At 36.3% G+C, this 18,988-nt stretch overlaps 1 protein-coding gene across 1 annotated transcript in view; it reads left to right on the forward strand.

The window, feature by feature from the left end:
* Positions 1-18,988, forward strand: part of LOC109418646 (sodium/potassium/calcium exchanger 3) — a 38,259-nt gene that overhangs the window by 18,065 nt on the left and 1,206 nt on the right. Inside the window, exons 4-6 of the mRNA XM_029863702.2 lie at positions 10,661-10,831; positions 10,897-11,296; positions 11,362-11,706. Of these exons, the coding sequence (XP_029719562.1) occupies positions 10,661-10,831; positions 10,897-11,296; positions 11,362-11,706 (916 nt within the window). The remainder of the gene's footprint in view (positions 1-10,660; positions 10,832-10,896; positions 11,297-11,361; positions 11,707-18,988) is intronic.

The following is an 18,988-nucleotide window of genomic DNA, read 5'->3' on the forward strand; positions in this document are numbered from 1 at the left end:
ATGAAGAAGAAAACGTTGAGCATTTCATTAGCAGCATTGAATACACGGGAAAAATTTTTCAAATCAATCAAGAAATAATGAAGTTAATGATTTTCAAAAAATTACGAGGAAACGCTCAGAAATGGATGCAGTCGTACCAAAACCGTTTCACCTTAAGTTTGCCCGAAATTCTCAAGCTTTTGAAAACAACGTTTGCAAAAACAGTGGTATCTCTGGAATTAAGGAGGAAACTTGAACATCGAAAATGGAAAAGTAACGAATCATTTCAAGAATATTTCATTGACAAAAGAATCCTTGCCGCGCCGTTAAACCTTGAAGAGATGGAGTTGATAGAATACACTATTGAAGGAATCCCGGACAACAATTTGAAAAATTTCGCCAAACTATCCAGATTTTCGACGGTCAGTGCACTTCTTCAAGCTTTTACATCCATTCGCCTTCCACTACATGAAGTGTTCAAGACCATTGTGTGCTACAACTGTAATTCACCTGGTCATGTTGCTGCCCAATGCCGCAAAAAGAAAGCTTACAACTGCAAACGTTTTGACGCCCACAATCAGGATCGGATCAGGAGACAGGATCGTATGGAGAAGACAGTGAAGATTGGAGCTGTAAATCCCCAAATAACCGACAAAGCTAGGAATGGACTGGTAGCTATACACTTTACAAATTCTAACACTCGATATGAAGCAGCTTTCTTTCGACACAGGCAGCCCGGTTAGTCTGATACGCCTTAGTTTAGTGCAAAAAGACAATATAATTGAATATGATGATAAAATTTCTTACAAGGGTATCGGAGGAACCAGGCTTGACATTGTGGGATGTTTCGTGACGAATGTTTCAATTCAAAATTTATCTTTGATAGTTAATTTTTTAGTTGTTCCTGATTCAGTGATGAGCTCATATGACATTATTATTGGGAGGGATGTAATTATGAAGCCAGGAATACGTACAATTATAGAAAATGGCCATATAAAGATTTTTGAAAAACCAGTTTTCACGAGTGTGCAGATTGGACCAGAAAAAAAGGTAATAGACACTGTTTGTTCCGTTGATTTTCAAAAAATTCTAGAAAATACAGGTGGCATTGATAAAGATCATTTGGAAAATACACTTAACAATTATTATCACAGTAGGCACTGACATTGGAGTAGTGACAGACGGTAGGAATAACAGAGTCATACTGTAATAAACCGTTAAACAGTTAATACGTGTTTCACTCTGATCGCTACAATCGCTGAGGTTTTTTCTTCCAATATCTCTCCACGCTTATCAAATCGAATCAGTCGTTTTGTCGGTTCAGTGCTGCCGTGGTAAAATTAGAGCTGGTTACTGAAGGTTTCTAAATTTCAGCGCCCCTTTACTTGTACGCCTTCAAGAAAATGACTTCTTTATTGCCCTGAGTTAAGAATCATTCCGAGAAAACCCTTCCATGCATTATAGTTTCGCGATTTTCCTGTTTAATTACACTAGTTTACAGCATTTTTGAACTCGGTAAGCTTATGATCATTTTTGGTGTAGAATCATGCCCTGAGTTCGAAAACGTGGAGGAAAAAAAAATTACAATAGAGCGGAATTTTTTTCGACTTTCCATAAAAGGTTGAAATCGATTTTTGTTCTATTTTTAAGTAATGTCGCTCACTTCACACATCTCATTCTCAGTAATCAATACTCCGATTGAGCTGAATTTTTTACTGTAACTCGCCTACATATGATATGTCCAATAAACGTTGAAAAAGAATTTTTAAATTGTGTTTTCCTTATTGAAAAAAAAAAATCATTTCTTCAAATATTTTTGAAAATTTTGCTAAAATTTAAGGAGATCGTCCCCAAAACTCACCAATATCTTGAATTTCAGCAATCTGACGCAAAACCTGCATTCAGATGACTGAAAGGTATTAAATTCAGCTTTTAATTTATGGAAAAAGATTTAAAATTGGTTGAACAAAACGCAAAATATTTGAATTTTATTAAATTCCATATTTTCAAAAGTTGTAAAACTCTATATTGAGCTAAAACTCAAAAACTGTTCTACTTTAAATTTTTTGAAGCACGGTTTCGAAATCAGCGCTAAATTATGCTTCAAAAATTTTGGTCATTGACAGAAGTTCACGACTTTCATTTTATTTTGTAAACTAGTGTTATCGCGGGAAGGACAGTCTCGCTAGTATTCATTTTTTGAATTTCCAAGTATTCTTTAAAAAAATCTGGAATTTTCTCCAGGATTACTTTCAGCGACACCTCTAGAAGTTCCTTTGGACTAGGTTCTTCGAGGATTAATCAAAACAATTTTGAAACGTTTACATAAAGAAGATTCACGCAAGATTTCTTGGAATGATTTTAGCAAAAGTATTTTTCTAGAGATTCCTCTTGGTATACCTTCCAAATGCATCCCTGTCAACACATTTCTTTGAAAACATCTTCATCGATTTCTCCAGAAATTGTTTTAAAAATTTCCACAGGATTTATCTTCGGCATTTCTTCAGGAATTTCTCAAGAAATTTCTCAAAAGATACATCCTGAAACTGGTCCATGGTTACATGCTTGTATTATTTCGAATTATTATTTCTTCAAACATTGCTGAACGAATTCTTCCAGAAAATTTCTCAAGAAATTCTTGTAGGAGTTTCTCCAGGAATTCACTTAAAAGTTTTTTTAAAAGTAGCAATTCCAGGTGCACAAAGATTCACAGATTCTTTCAGAAATGCCTTTAGGGGTTTCCTTTAGTAATAAAATTTGCTTTCAGACATATTTTCAGAATTTTTTGCACAATTTTCTTCAGAGGTTGCATCAGGTATTACTCCATGTATTCGGGTATTTTTTCTGGCATTTATGTGGGACTTCTTCTAGAAAATTCTCAAGCGAATCTTTTGGAAGTTCTTCCAGTTCTCCAGTATTACTCCAAATACTCTTCAAAAAATCATTTTTAATGCCTTTAGTGGTTCTGTATAGAATCCTTCAGAACTATTTAAATGTGTCTGCTGGATTTCCTTAAGAAAAAGTCTCCAGGAATTCCACAGAAATTTATTGAATTGTAGTTTTGTCTACGATTTCTGCAGTTAAATTAAAAAAGATTCCTTCCGAATTTTCCCCCTTACTTTGTTCGGAAAAGTTTGAGATAATACCACAAGGTAAAAGTGCTCCATACACTGTTTTTTGATAGCATGCTTCTGAGATGAGAAAATAGCAAGTGAGTGTAACTCTTTCCAAGTGAGTGTTCCCATCCCTGTCCACAGGTTTCTCAAGCATTTTTCCTTGCTGTTTTTTTTAAATCTCTTATGACTTTTGCCAGAAAATAAGAGGGATATCTTAAGGTATTCCCCTAGATCCTAGGCATTCAATCTGGAATTGGTCACGAATAACTCTAGAAATTGCTTCAAGGTATTTTCAAAAATTTCTCCTAGAAATTTCCGAAGGTATCCGCTGGAGTTATTAAGCGATTTCTTTAAACAATCCTGCAGGGATTTCCCAGGGGATTCACAACAATCGGAGTTGCACATTATCGTTTTTCTATGGAATGGTTGATTTTCTGGAAGAATTTCTGGAAAATCCCTGGAGGAATATCTGAATAAATTCTGCTGGGATCCCAGCAAATGTTTCTGATGGAGCCACTAGACCAATTCCTTAACAAGTCATTGTAAGTATTTCTTCAGAAATCACTAGAGGAATTCGTGTAGAAACCCTGGGAAGAATTTCCGAAGCAATCAGTGCAGAATTAGCACAGAAATTTTAGGAAGAATTTCTGAAAAACTACTTGAAAGGACTTTTCAAATAATCCCTTGCTGAAATTGCTGAAGAAATCACTGAAATTTTGAAGAAGTTTATGCAGATGAAAATATCTTTCCAAAGAATTACAAAAGAAAAGCCAGCAGAAATTTTTAGAAGAAACTCCGAGCAGATGCGTGATCAGGAAGGTGAACTCTTCCCTGACGCGTCAGATTGAATCTCTCATTTTGTGAACGTATTCAGTACTTCCTGAATACTTAAAAAGCGCAGAGAGAGATTTCAAAAGGAATTTGTGTGGAAAACGTTTCTGAAGAAGTCCCGTAACGAAATTCTGAAATCACCGAAATATTTATTTTATTTGAAGAGATTTCTGAAGGAATTTCTGGAATACGTGTAAGGGCACGAAAAAAAAAATGAAAAACTCATGAAGTAAACTACAGTCAGGTCTTTTTTACGCGGTTTTCATTGACGCGGCCGCGTAAATAAAAACTCCATACAAAAAAAAAAAATCATCGTCTTATTTTTGCATGATTCGTCGAGAAATGGTGAGACTTTTTTTACGCGTTTTTTTTTAAATTTTGAACAGAGTTTTTTATGTAGCACGTATCCCTCGCGTGGAGCGTGATCTGGCGAGTGTTGGACGTGACCGACGTTGGAGAGCTGCAGCTGCAAATCGAGTATTATGGCGGCAAATTGTTGATTCAGTATTATCATGAATTTGATGTTAACTAAATAAATGAAAATGTATCCCCCGCGTAAAACAAAACCTGACTGTAATGTTTTTTAAGGCCGCAAAAAGCGATTAGAGTCGATATTAGCGCAACGGTAGGGTCGATAATGTCGGAGAAGTGCCATCCGTCAATCAGGACGTAGTCGATTTGGGATTTCGTCTGCTGTGGTGATCTCCAGGAGTAACGATGAAGGAGGTTGTTCTGGAACTAGGTGCTACGTATGGCATTGTTCTTAAAGGCGGCAAAAAACACTCAATGGTAGGCCGTTCTCGTTCGTCGGCTGGTAAACGCCGAACTTCTCAACTGTCGGTCTAAACTCTGCCTCCTGGCCAAATTTAGCGTTCAGGTCTCCCACAGGATCTGAACGTCATGGCTTGGGAATTGCTTCCGGAGTGTGGGCTATGCACGTGGATTATACTGAAGCAATAGAACCGAACCGTGACCCTCAACTTGCACATTCTTTCATTGATCGGGCAGCAACCGATCACGCGCTCCTGCATATCGCCCGTCGCCCATCTCAGGTCTGGTAGATGGTATGATTACTTGTAAACGTTCGCACCATGGATCTTGTTTAACACACCTCCTGCAGCGCTACGATGCCGAACCTGCGGTCCTTCAGTAGACCGGCGAGTATGCTGGTGATCCCATTGAAGTTGAGAGATCGGGTCGGGAGTTTCACGTATCGAGTTTCCAATCGCAAGCCCTTCTTGCCCACTGGGGTCGTTGCCTTTGGTCTCGGTTCGTAATTTTCTGTGGCTGGTTTTCCGTTGCAATTCCGTTTTACGCCTGGCTCTCAGGGCCGGACATTAACCCCTACTTTCCGGAGGACCATAGTTAACAGTTGAGCTTGGAGTCCTTCCCTGGCACGCGCCCGTCGATCAGTCGGCCCTAACATAGACATCAGACGCTGATGTGAGCTGCTTCTTCCGGGCGTAACCATGCCAAGGCACTGCCCCAGGGGTTTATTTGTTTAACCCTAAAAGGGATACCTTCATGGCCTCAGTTTCGTCACCTCGCTGAGTGTGTTCCATCAAAGACGAGCTCTGAAAGGCGCCTGGGGTACAATGGACCCCAGGAATCCCTTTTAGGGTTAACATAAGACTAATTTTTATGACTGTGTACTAGCCAAAGCCTGTATTCAAGTAATACAAAATAAACATGAACTTAACCCTTTGAAGCCGGATTTTTTTCAAGCGTTATTATGGTATTTTTTCTACGTTTCTCTGTTGTTTTGGTGTTTAGTAGCATAAAAAAGATAGAATATTAGGCAGAATATTTTTTTCTGGATATCCTAGGTTTTCCGAACCATTCTTGAGTATAGATTCGAAAGTCTACAGGTATAACGGTATCTTCTTTCAGTATACAAAGTTACGATTTGTAGTATATCACCTCCAGTGAATGTTCTGAAAGTTCAATAATCACAGTATCAGATACAGCACAGTACAGTATCAGATTATTCGGGATATCCAAGGTCATCCAAACTGTTCTTGAGTATAGATCCCAAAGTCTGTGGGTGTAACGGTAACTTCTTTCAGTATACAAAACTGCGATTTGTAATCTATTATGTCCAGTGAGTTTTCTGAAAGGTAATAGACAGATCAAATTAGTCGAGATATCCTAGGTCATCCAAACTGTTATTAAGTTTAGATTCTAAAGTCTACGGGTGTAACGGTAACTATTTTTAGTATACAAAGTTACGATTTGTAATCTATCATGTCCAGTAAGTTTTCTGAAAGTTCAATAGACAGTATAAGATCAGTCGGGATATCCTAGGTCATCCAAACTGTTCTTGAGTATAGATCCCAAAGTCTACGGGTGTGAGGGGAAGTTCTTTAATTATACAAAGCTACTAGGCATGGTACACAAATTACGTAACGCTAAAATCGGCAATTTCAGACTCCTCTCTCCCCCTTGTAACGCTTTTTGTATAAAAAACAAAAATATTTTGTATAGCTCGTAGCCAGTGAATCAAAATTCAACCATCGCGCAACAATAATGACAATGTCGCAACCTGTATTTGTTGCGACAAAACAACCCATGCGACATAAGTTTGCCCCAACTTGAAAATAATGGGATTAACATCGTACACCACGAGTTTAGAGATTTTTAAGCCTTGCATTGCGATTTTCTAACGATAACTTCGAGTCGGTAAACACTGAAACTCTGGTGAAGCTCTATCATCAAACAGTTTCGACTTTGGGTTAGTAATAATTGATTATTCACGAGTTGAAAAGTACGCAACAAATTCAGCTTCCGTTTTGTCTGCAACAAAAAAATTCGAGATCATGTCATTATCTGTCTCCAGTAGGGATAAAGACTAATCGTCGCACCTTCTTTGTTGCTTGTTTTGTGCCTCTTTTGTCTGACAATTCTCTTCACTGCTCGTAACGCTAAGCTAGACTCCCCCCTTCCCCTATAGCGTTACGTAATTTGTGTACGATGCCCTATTTGTAATCTATCATGCCCAGTAAGTCTTATGCCACAAAGGCTTAGTTTATTGGACGCAGTGGCTTAATTTCCACAACAGGGGAGGAAAAAAAAGTCTTCTGAAAGCTCAATAGACAGTACCAGATTACAGTTCGTGTACGCGTCGCGTGAAGTAGTGCATTGTAATTTATGAAGATACTTAATCAAATGAAGCAATAAATAAAACTTAGTGCATTATCGTTCGAATAATTGTACAATAAAAAGTGTATAAATGATAAGTCTAATGAATATTTTTTTCGAAATCCATGAGCCACGACTCGGTAATGTTACGATTTGTAATCTTTCATGTCCAGTAAATCTTCTGAAAGTTCAATAGACAGTATCAGATCGTTCGGGATATCTTAGGTCATCCAAACTATTCTTGAGTATAGATCCCAAAGTCTGTGGGTGTAACGGTAACTTCTTTCAGTATACAAAACTACGATTTGTAATCCATCATGCCCAGTGTGCCTTCTGAAAGGTAATAGACAGTATCAGATCAGTCGAGATATCCTAGGTCATCCAAACTGTTCTTGAGTTCAGATCCTAAAGTCTACGGGTGTAACGGTAACTTCTTTCATTATATAAAGCTACTATTTGTAATCTATCATGTCCAGTAAATCTTCTGCAAATTCAGTAAACAGTATCAGATCTGCTGGGATATCCTAGGCCAACCAAACCGTTCTTGGGATAACACTCCAAAGTCTACGGTTGTAACGGTAGCATAAAAAAGGTAGAATATTATGCAGACTATTTTTTCTGGATATCCTAGGTCATCCAAATATCCCTATAGTGTCTATAAATGACATTGTAGATGTCAACAGCATCACGGATCCCAGTTGATTATGCAATGGTCTTATTTGAGGCGAAAATACATAAAATTATTCAAGTAGATTTGTGGCGAAAATACATAAAAATTTTCTTGTAGATTTCCAGGACAGTTTGGAATACCTGGAACATCCCAGAATATAAAACACCTATTGATATTCTTGGCAAAGATTTAATGAATACATATTAACGTAACCAAGATCCAAGTTCAGCTTTGAGATCAACTGGTATGACAATTATATCGTTTTTTTTTCAAATTTCATGGTGATCAGGATGTTCTAGGTCGTCAATGAAGCCCCAAATAAAAATATGGCCATTTTTCCCTAATAGAAGACTCCATTTGCAGCAACTTTCACGAAGACAGTAAATATTCTGTTTTATCGATTGGGTGTATTTATACAGCCGTTTCTATGTTGGGGTCATATATGACCCCTTCGGCTCCAAAGGGTTAACTCATTTTAAACTTGTGGCAATGTATACCGATGGAATGAGTATTAATTTAGTGCGTGGCCGATGATCATACCTAATATAAAATGTAAGAAACTTGATTTCATATCGAAGAACAGTTTCTCAGTACTAATCATAAATATGGTAAAACATAGATGTAGTTTTACATTATAGGTGAAACGAACTCATAAATAAAGAAAATAAGAAAAAATAAACATTTATGCAATTTTTGATAAAATTTGATTTTCAATGGTTTGAAAATGAGGTTCATCTCTAACTTCAGCTGTTGGCTTATGGAGGTTATTGACAAATTTAAAAATACTTGACATAACCTATGAAAGAATAGCCTGCTAGAAATAATGGGACGTCTAACTAAACATGCATTGGTTAACGTCAAATGGATGAAAATAAGAATTGAAATGAAAAAAGTAGTTTCACATTATTTCCTGCAGGACCCTGCAGTGAATAAAATTTCACTGCAATTTTTTTAGTTTTGAACGACAGAAATCTACATGGATGACTATGATATCAATGACCACTTCTTCAACATTAAGCGCACACGTTAGACAACAGTCATCACATTAAACATCATGATTCATACATAAACGAGTATACGTACTATCTTAGGCCAGCTTTTCGAATTCTCTAAGCAGAATATCGCCTTTGATTGAATCAATCGTATTGTATTCCGCCCCCATATGCCATACCAACATGTTAATCATATTATGGGATTTTTGTATAATGCAACGGTGGTGACGTCTGTCGCTTTATGCGATGGTTTATCTGTGATTTTTATATTAATAGGATGAATCACTTATATAGTGTTCTGCTTGTTGGAAACATTCAATCAACAAAAAAGGTAATAACACAGCGCAACATTTTTTTGTCTCAAGAGCAAACTTGGCCGCAGAATCCGAATCCGGGCTCAGATTTGCTCCAACACGTCACAATTTTGAGCTATACCTTAATTTATTGGGCAAAATATGCGATTTTGGGCTTTTTTGATTGCAAGCCATTAAGCTTGGAAATATTTTTTTAAGCAATCTAAAGGTTAATTGGTCAATTAACATCTAAATTAACGACTCATGCAAAATATTTCGTTTTACCTAATCAGATTTGACCGATTTAAGCATTTTATGTTAGTATGAAAACTAGCATGCAACTTTTGGAGGGTGACTTGTATTGGAAATATCGTACCTAACATAAATCACTTAAAACTATCAAATTCGATTTGGTAAAATGACATATTTTTCATGAGTTGTTGATTTAGATGTTAATTGACCAATTAACCTTTTCATTGCTTAAAAAAAAATTTTCCTTGCTTAATGGTTTGCAGTCAAAAAAGCCCAAAATCGCATATTTTGCCCTATAAATTGAAGTATAGCTCAAAATTGTGACGTGTTAGAGCAAATCTGAGCCCGGATTCGGATTCAGCGGCCCAAAATCCTTCGGTGACACATAAGTTTGCTCTTGAGGCAGACAAAAAGTAAACTTTTGTTACGCTGTGTAATCAAGTATGATGGAAAAAATTCAAATGTACTTTATGTATTTGAATAAAAATATATCTTAATGCTTCCGCCTAGATACAACATACAAACAGTCAGAATCACCCAACTTTTAGCGTCATTCAGTTGATTCTGACAACATTGTCCTTGATCAGTTCCAACTTTCCCCCTTTCAGGTGTCGGTAGTGAAGGTAAGTGACCAAGGTCGAACCCACAAGTTGTTGAATCGTTGCAAGCCCGATTGTTATGTCTCTTTGTTTCGCACTACCTATTAGTAATCCACATAACTTAATCCATCTTCCTGAACTGATAACGTTGATTCTGTCTTGCATGGGTGTACGTTATGATACTAACGCCTTAAACGGTGGTTGAGATATCAAGAATATTGCTGACTTGACATTCTTCTAGTCGCTCGATGCATACAGACCATTTGGGCACTTGTCCAAAAGCTTTGTCATAGCCTAATCCTTTATTTTTAACTGGATTAGGACGCAGATTCCAAACGTTTAGCCTTATCTGCTGCGTAGGTTTGAAGCCACTTTCGTTGAAAAGAGTCCTACACCTAGATATTTCATTCGATAACGTCATGAGAGCTTAAGTACCGCGCGCACTGATTGCGTTCAGCTATTATTACACAAGATCATCACGACAGGCATTTGTCGCGGCATCGAGTGCCTATTGGTGCTTCCTCGTGGCGGCGTCAACCGTCGTTTCTCTTATCACGTAGAAAACAAGCTGCTTGTCTTACTTCTGCACTCAACAATCATGACTCGTTACCGCAGTAAAATATGCAAACACGTTTTGGCGGGAGACAATTATGTCCAATTACCGAGATTGGCTTTTGTTATCCCGCCTTGGTGGGCTATCTTTAATCACACTAACATTCAGTGTCAATGACAACCTTTTACTGAATTTGTAATTTTCTTTTATCTTTCGTTCTCGATTTTCGGGATTTAGGATGTTGCGGCGGCAACCTTTATGGCTATTGCCGGAACGATCCCGGAGTTTTTCACCAACACGATCAGTACGTTCATCGCGGAATCGGACATGGGCATCGGCACCATCATGGGCTCGCTTCTGTTCAACACGCTGGGCGTGGCTTGTCTGGCAGGCTTGGCTTGCAAGAAAGTAAGTGTGGCAATCCTGGATATTTCCATTAAGGTACTTTTATCAAACATTTTCTAACCCCTCAGCCGGTGCAACTGGATTGGTGGCCAATTACCAGAGACTGCATCATGTTTGCGTTCCACATAAGCGTTCTAGCTGGGTTCGCTTGGGACGGACGAATCTACTGGTATGAGGCGATGGTATTTGTGATCTTGTTTTTCACCTACTTCGTAGTAATGTTCCAAAACAAGCACATCATGAAGGTGGCCAAGAAGTATATCGAGGTGAAGTGGAACCTCTGTGCACGAGTAATAAGGGATATGGAAGCAACGGAACAGGCCGAAGCGGCAAATGCATCAGCAGCAGCGGCAGCAGCAGCGGCCAATGCAAATCGGCATAGTGCGCTGGAAAAGGTGCGGCTTTCTACGGCGTCGATTTTGTCCGACCAGATGGCTGAGAAGCCAATGAAGGTGGGCGAGTTGCAGAGTAAGACGACTTGGTCCCTTTCAGCAAAAACCTAGTCCCGAAACCAAATGAATTGTACATTTTAGTTCCATCACGTCACGTTCTGCCGGACACGGAGGAATATCCACCCATGACGCTGTGGAAAATCTCCCGGGAAACGAAACTGCGCACCGTTTGGTGGTTTTACAGTTGGGCGATTCGTTTTGTGCTGACATTCACAATTCCCAACCCGATTTATATGCGCCGCTGGTACCCGCTGACGTTTATTATGTGCATCATTTTCATCGGATTGACGTCCTTCCTCACGTTCTGGATGATGTCGATTATCGGGTACACTCTTGGAATTCCGGACTCAGTGATGGGTCTTACATTCCTAGCGATGGGAGGATGCATGCCGGAAGCTATATCGGCGATTCTGATCATCCGAACTGGTAAGCAGCTTCTGTATTTATAGGATTCTTATAGATAAAAAGGTTTATAAAAGATTTTGTAGTAGGGACAAAAGATAAAGAAGGTCAAATGGAAGTTTATAGGGAGCAAATGTGTGTCTGTAGAATGAAATTCTGGAGGAGTTACGAGAAGAATCATGAGATGAATCTTCGGAGGAAACCTGATCGGACATAGAGGGTAGACGAATCCATGTCATATTAGATGGGTAGAGAAATCCTTGAAGAGATCGTGGAAGAAATCTCAGGAGGAATCCCTGGGACCTCCTTAAGGAATCCCGGGAGAAATAACAGATAAATCCCTCGAGGATTCCTGGAAGGAATATCTAGAGAATCCCCGGTAGGTATTTCTTGAAGAATTGTAAAAAAAAACTTAAAAAAGATTCGGAAAAATCCGAGGAGAAGTTCTTGAAGTTATCCTAGGAAGAATGCTGGAGGGAGTTTCGGGAGGAATTTGTGAATTTTTGTATATTTTCCTAAAGGTTTTCTTCAAAAATTCCACAACATTTTTAAAATGATTAATTTAGAAAATCTGCTATGGAATACTTCATAAGTTCGTTTATGCACTTCTTCAGAAATGCTTTGGGGATTCCTTAAGAAATTTCTCGAAGGATTCAATTAGAAAGCATTCAAGATTTGTTCTCACATTCTTCCTGCGATTGCTTCAGAAAATCTTTCAAAAAATCTTAAAAAAAATCTTCCAGAGATTTATTTGAGAAGTTCTTTGAACATTCTTCCAGGGACTTCTCTTGAATTTCCCCAGACATTTAATCAAGAACTCCTTCATAAACTCTTCCACGAATTCTTTCCGAAATTGCTCAATTCTGCATAAGTCTCCTGATAAATTCCTAAATGTATTATTTCGGAAATTTCTTCAGAAACGTCTACAAAGTTTGCTTAAGAATTTCTTGCACGAGTTCCATAAATAATTCTCCAGGAATTCAATAATAATGTTCTCCAAAAAAACCTTTATAAATTCTTTCAGGTGTTCCTTTGAAAGTTTCTCTAAGAATTTCTTTAGAAAATCTTCTTCAGATTCTCTTAAAAATTGCCCAATGGTTTTCATCAGAAATTACTCAATGAATTCGTTCATCAAATCTTCCACATTCAGTAAGAAATTTTTCCGGCGTTTCGCCATAAATTTGCCAGGGGTTCTTTAAAACATTTTTCCAGGGTTTGTTTAGACATTCCCTTAAAAGTTTAGAAATTTCTTTCTTTAGAAAGTATTTTGAGGATTCCTTTTATACTGTTGTGGTCTCGACCATCGTGCTGGCGATCTACTACTCATATAGCCAGAACTTCGTGTTCTCACACTGATGATCATCGTTATTTGCCTTATCACAACACTTGTTGAATTGACCTGAACTGTTACTGTTGTAAATATATTTTAGTTATTAGTTGACCATCAATCAGATCACATCCGATGTGTTAACCGATCCGAAAATCGAATCTCGTTTTCTCTGGTCCTCCAAGTCCCTATCATTATTGGATTGGCTATCAATAGCTCTCCAAAATACCTTTGCTAGGGATTACTTAAGGAACTCTGTCTAATATTCTTTAAAAAAATCATTCCGATTTTTTTTTAAATCCACTGCAAAAATCATTCGCAGATTTCTTCAGGAACTCATCGACGGAATCCAAAGAAAGTTCCCACATAAATGTCTCCAGAAATGTCTTTATGGATATATCCAGATAATCCTGCCGGTATTTTTCTTAACTTTTTTTTTATTAATAATTTCAAGTAATTCCGGCATGAATTTCTCCAGAGATACCTGCAAAAAATCATGCAGAGATTGTTTGTTATATGTATTATTTTTTCAGGACTTCCTGCATGAATTCTTTAATAAATTAATTGAGGAAAGTTTCTAAATATAGTCCTAGGATTTTTTTTAAAGAATTTTCAAAGAGATTTGTCAAAAACATTCATTCGAAAAATATATCCACTCCATAAGTAAAATTCTCCAGTACCAATATTAGAGTACTTCCGTAGGATTTTTATTATTTCCTGATGAATTCTTTTACAAATTCCATAAAGGATTTCCCAAGGAGTTTCTCTAGGTATTGATCCAGGAGTTTCTTCAGACATTCCTCTAGGGGTTTTTCCAAGAATGTCTCCAGCGAAGGAATCCACAAAACAAAAAAATCAGAAGGAGTTCCAGCATATTTTTTAAAAGAAATCTCTGGCATGGCTCCTAAATATTCGAGAGATTCCTAGATGAACCTTCGGAGGAATTCCTTGAAGAATGTCATGCATGAGAAACTTTTGGTGGAACTTTTTGGTGGAAGAAATTTCGGGAAAAAAATCCATATCAATTTTAGGATGGAATTTATGAAGAAGTGAAAAAAAAAATCTTGATGAGATCTCTAACAGACATCCTTCAGGAAATTCCGAAGCAAACCGAAGCTTAATTTCTGAACGATTCCCAAAAAGCATTCAGCAAGAATTTCTTTTTTTTTGTGAATTTCAACTTAGGCTAATTCTTCACACGATAGCAGGAAATTCTTGAACAATCCCTGAATAAAATTCTGGAGGATTACTTGAAAAAATCCCTCGGAGAACTCCTAGGGACACATCTGGAGAAATTCATAGAATAATTTCTTGTGCAATTCCTGATCGGATTAATGGACAAAAATCCCAGAAACCGTTAGTGAAGTAATACTTGAATAATTTTCTGAAGGAAGCACTGCTAAAATTTTAGAAAAAAAAAAATAAAAATAAAAATATTGGAGGAATTCTTGAAGTAACCACTGCAGATATGTCTGAAGGAATTCAATTGTTTGAAAGAAGCGAAAAACCTGCAGTAAGTATTTCTATAAGAATTTATTGCCAAACAGATAAATCGTTGCCAAACAGATGCCAAACAATAAATCTGAAGGAGTACCTAAGAGAATTGCAGGATGTATTATTGAAGAATCAGATAAAAAGGTCTGAAATTTAGAAACCTTGAGCAACCAGTTCCGATTTTACCATGACAGCACTGTTTTTGACTTATTCTCGGTATTCTGCTTAGGAGCATTTCCAGCTCAACACACAGATCGCGGAAATGAGAATGGAAATGCAAATTAAATTTTGCTCTGTTTGAGCCTCTATATGAAAATGTTTTTCATGTTATTTGTTTTGCAATATGCTTGTGGATATTCAAAGGACTTTTAGAAAAAAAAATATACTGAGAGCACTGAATCAAATTTCAACCATCGCGCAACAATAATGACATTGTCGCAATCTGAATTTGATGCGACAATCTGCCCAATGCGACATGTGTTTGTCCCAACTTAAACAGAATAGGATTAAGATCAAGCTTCACGAGTTTAGATATTCCTAAGCCTTGTATTGCGATTTTCGAGGAGTAATTTCGAGCCAGTAAACACTGAAATGCTGTTAAAGATCTACTATTAAACTGTTTCAATTTAAATTTGTAATAATCGATTATTTACGAGTTGAAAAGTACACAATAAATTCAGCTTTTGTTTTATCACCAACAAAAATTTTCGAGTTCTTGTCATTAGCTGTTACCTGCTGTTACCAGCTGGGATGAAGAGTAGGGCCACAAGTACACAAGGTCAAATAATTGACGAGAAATAAACTAAAGATTAAACATTAATGAAAATTCAATCGTGTCAAACAATATGTTTGAGCATTGGTTTCACCCGGCCATCACATATCAGGAGTCCCCACAAAATTTCACCACAAGAAAAAAAAAATAATGCAAGAAAAAAGTAGTACAAGAATCTTCTCTTGATTTGATTTTTGTCATAAGAACTTCAAAATACTGTCTACTGGCAAGATGTACATCAATTAATTGTCGTACAACCATTTTTACGTCAAAATCATTTTTCATTCAAATGTAATAACTTTTTCATACCTGAATCTGAAATTTTGACTGCTATTAAACTATATGCATCTTGTTTGGCTAAAAAATAACCTACTACAAAGATTTTCATAAATTACTCATAATCCACATATAATACGCCATACGTATTCTTGTTTAAAAAGCGCATTAATTGAACTAAAAATACAAAGGACCTATTCTATAAATGAAATTTAGTGGGTCCTGTACAAAAATATTACAAATAAGGTGTCATGATGCATCACTAAGTTTTCAAACGAATCATTGACTTTTTGCTTTTCAATGATTGTTTGCCTCGCGTTTTTGAAGTGATAAAAAATTGTCAATTCTGCAGCAACGCAGCTGAAAAAGTAACATCGCAATCACTGCGAGTGAGCATATAGGATGGTACTTTAAAATTTCGAGCCACATATCCAACATGGCTGCCGATGCTGATAATGCCGTAAAAAGCCTTAAAGAGTATTAAGAAGTTGAAAACACTTGATCAAAACATGATAAATTTCCAAATAATACTTTGAACATATAAAGAATTTCATATTTTTTGTGAAGAATATAGAACCCCGAACGAAGTTCCATATGAGAGCCTTATGCATAAGCCTTATCACAAAAAAATGAAAATGTTTGATCCAGTACACATTGGAATTTAATGTTTTGCAAAAATGTTCAAAAATCTTAACAGTTTTACTAAAAGTTCTATAACTTTTTGAGATTTTATTTGGTTTTACTCAAAATTTCAGCAAATCACCTTCAATATATAGGTAACTTACAGTAAAAATGTCAGCGAATTTGATCCACGTATAAAAAAGTTGTAATCATTTGAAAACAATAAAAATATGACGAAAAAATCGCTGTACGGATAGTTGTTTGATACACTGTATGTCACAACATACACAAACAACACATATTTTTTGAGAAAAACTGCATCTATTTGTTCAGCTTTTTAAAAGTTTCGAATTTTGCCTACAAAACTTATTTTTATTTATTTTATTTGTACAATTGCTAATGAAAAATTACCGAAAATCGTGAAGTCTTCGACTGAGTTCTAGAGGACCTCCAAAACTCTATAAATTTCAGAGTATGATATTTTCTTGCTCAATTTGTTTGTTTTTTATTCTGTTTAAAGTTTTTTTTTAATTTTTTGAAGAATTTTTTATAGAGTTTTTGAAAGAATTGAAGGATTTTTTTTTCGAAATTCAGAGATGTTTTCAAAATTCTTGATTTTGATTTTACCTAGACAGTTCCCGACTTATTCAGACCGGAGAACATCAAAACTGTTGAAACATTTTTTTTAGATGAAATTCAGCATGAAATTAAGATAGATTAAATCTATAGATTCCTGGAGAATAATAGATTTGTAGAGAAATTGGTTAAACATTTATCCGGGTTTTCCACTGAATGTTTTCATGAAATTTTACAAGAAACTCTATTAGAAATTAAGTCTGAAATTCCGTCAGGAACCTTTCATGGAGAAAATACATCTAAAACTTCTTCATAATTTTTCACTTTAAATTCTTCTTTGATTTTAGAGTTGTGTGGATATTTTTTTTTGTGGTAGCCAGAACCGCCCCTAGAAGTCGCGTTAGAGCAAGTTTGCAAGTTTTTGTTAAGTATACTTTCTTCATAGTGAACTACTTCAGAGATTGCAGCAGGGATCACCTTGTGCAACAAACTTTGCTAGATATTTTTGAAATTTTCAGCTATAAATTCTTCTTTCAGTTTCTCTATAAAATTTGACATGAATTTCTACTGGAATCTGGAATCTGTAATCTAATACTGCGAATACACTTGTGGAAAGCATTTTTTTTTACTTTATATACTTTATATACATTTCTACGCCACAAATCATTCTGAAAAGAGTAAATTTAGTGGATGTCAACATTATTCATAGTGACCTAGATTCAAGTTCTTTCCTAACGACATTAATAACTTTATTAACATATTAGAAAATAGATTTTTTTTGGGTTTTTTCTCATGTTATTTGAAAAAAAAAACATATCTTCTATATAAAGTGCCCCCACAATTGTAAATCTGGCCCTGGGTACAACCGATTATTCTGTCATGAAATTTATTTTCGTTAAAAGCCACAAAGAAGGTGATGGTAACAGATAATGTCATGGACGTTGGTGACTGTTGCTGACAAAACAAAAGCTGAGTTGGTTGTATACTTTTCAACTCGTGAATAATCGATTATTACTAACCATAATCGAAACGGTTTTATAGTAGATCTTCAACAGCGTTGTAGTGTTTACGGGATCGAAGTTACTCCTCGATATTCGCAATGCAAGGCAAAATCTCTAAACTCGTGGTATACGATCTTTATCTTATTCTGTTCAAATTGGAACGAACATATGTCGCATTAGGCAGATTGTCGCAGCAAATCCAGATTGTGACAATGTCATTATTGTTGCGCGATGGTTGATATTCGATTCAGTGGTTGGAATATCTTGTGCGTTCCAACCGTTCAAACCGTGTGGCTTCACTTTTACGATATAATGTTGTTTGACTTATTCGAAAATAGACGTTAGTACTGTAATTAAAAAAAAATCCTAAACTCATTTGTCGAAGCTTGTCGAGTTGGTTAAATACGATCAGTGCTGAAAAAATCGAGTTTTGCAACAAGTTGCACACTATTTTTTTGTTATTACTAAAAATGAAGTTTGAATAGGATTTTTTCTAGGTTACATACTCCTGCAGAATGAGGTTCGATTGAGTATCATGGTCCATCAACCTTCAATGACCATGCTGTTCATCCTACTATTAATTTCACACGAACATGAATAAATAATTTATGTTGGCAAAAGTACTGAAAAATGCTACTTTTCAGCATAAATGCCGCTCTTTTGCTATTTTACTCAGTGAAAAGACGACGACTTTCACAACGTAATGACAAAAAGTGCTTTTTTGCAACTCGTCACTATAAATTCTTTTTTGCCATTACGTTGTGAAAACGTCAACTTTTCACTGACAAGAGGAGCGCTAAAACAGCCTACTTTTTTCATTAAATTAAAAGTGCCGAAAAGTGCTACTTTTCGACACTTGTGCTGAAAAGTGGTACTTTTCGGCACTTTTGCCAACACACATTTTTCATCCATTTTCGTGTGTGTAATCAATAGTAGGATGTACCTCATGTTAAATCAGGTTAATTCACCATGATACCTCATTCTGCAGACACATGTAACCTAGAAAAAATACTATTCTAACCTCATTCGTAAGGACACAAAAATTGTATGCAACTCGGTGCAAAACACGATTTTTTCAGCACTCGTCGTATTTATCCAACTCGCCAAGCCTCGTTGGATAAATGTACAACTTGTGCTGAAAAAATCATCATTTTGCAACTTGTTGCATAAATAACTTATTTTATACTTGCCGTTTTGGCACCGAAACGACCTACTTTTTCGCACTATATCAAACAGTTG

The sequence above is a fragment of the Aedes albopictus genome, chromosome 3 (genome assembly GCF_035046485.1).
Source record: "Aedes albopictus strain Foshan chromosome 3, AalbF5, whole genome shotgun sequence".
NCBI classification, from domain to species: Eukaryota; Metazoa; Arthropoda; class Insecta; order Diptera; family Culicidae; genus Aedes; species Aedes albopictus.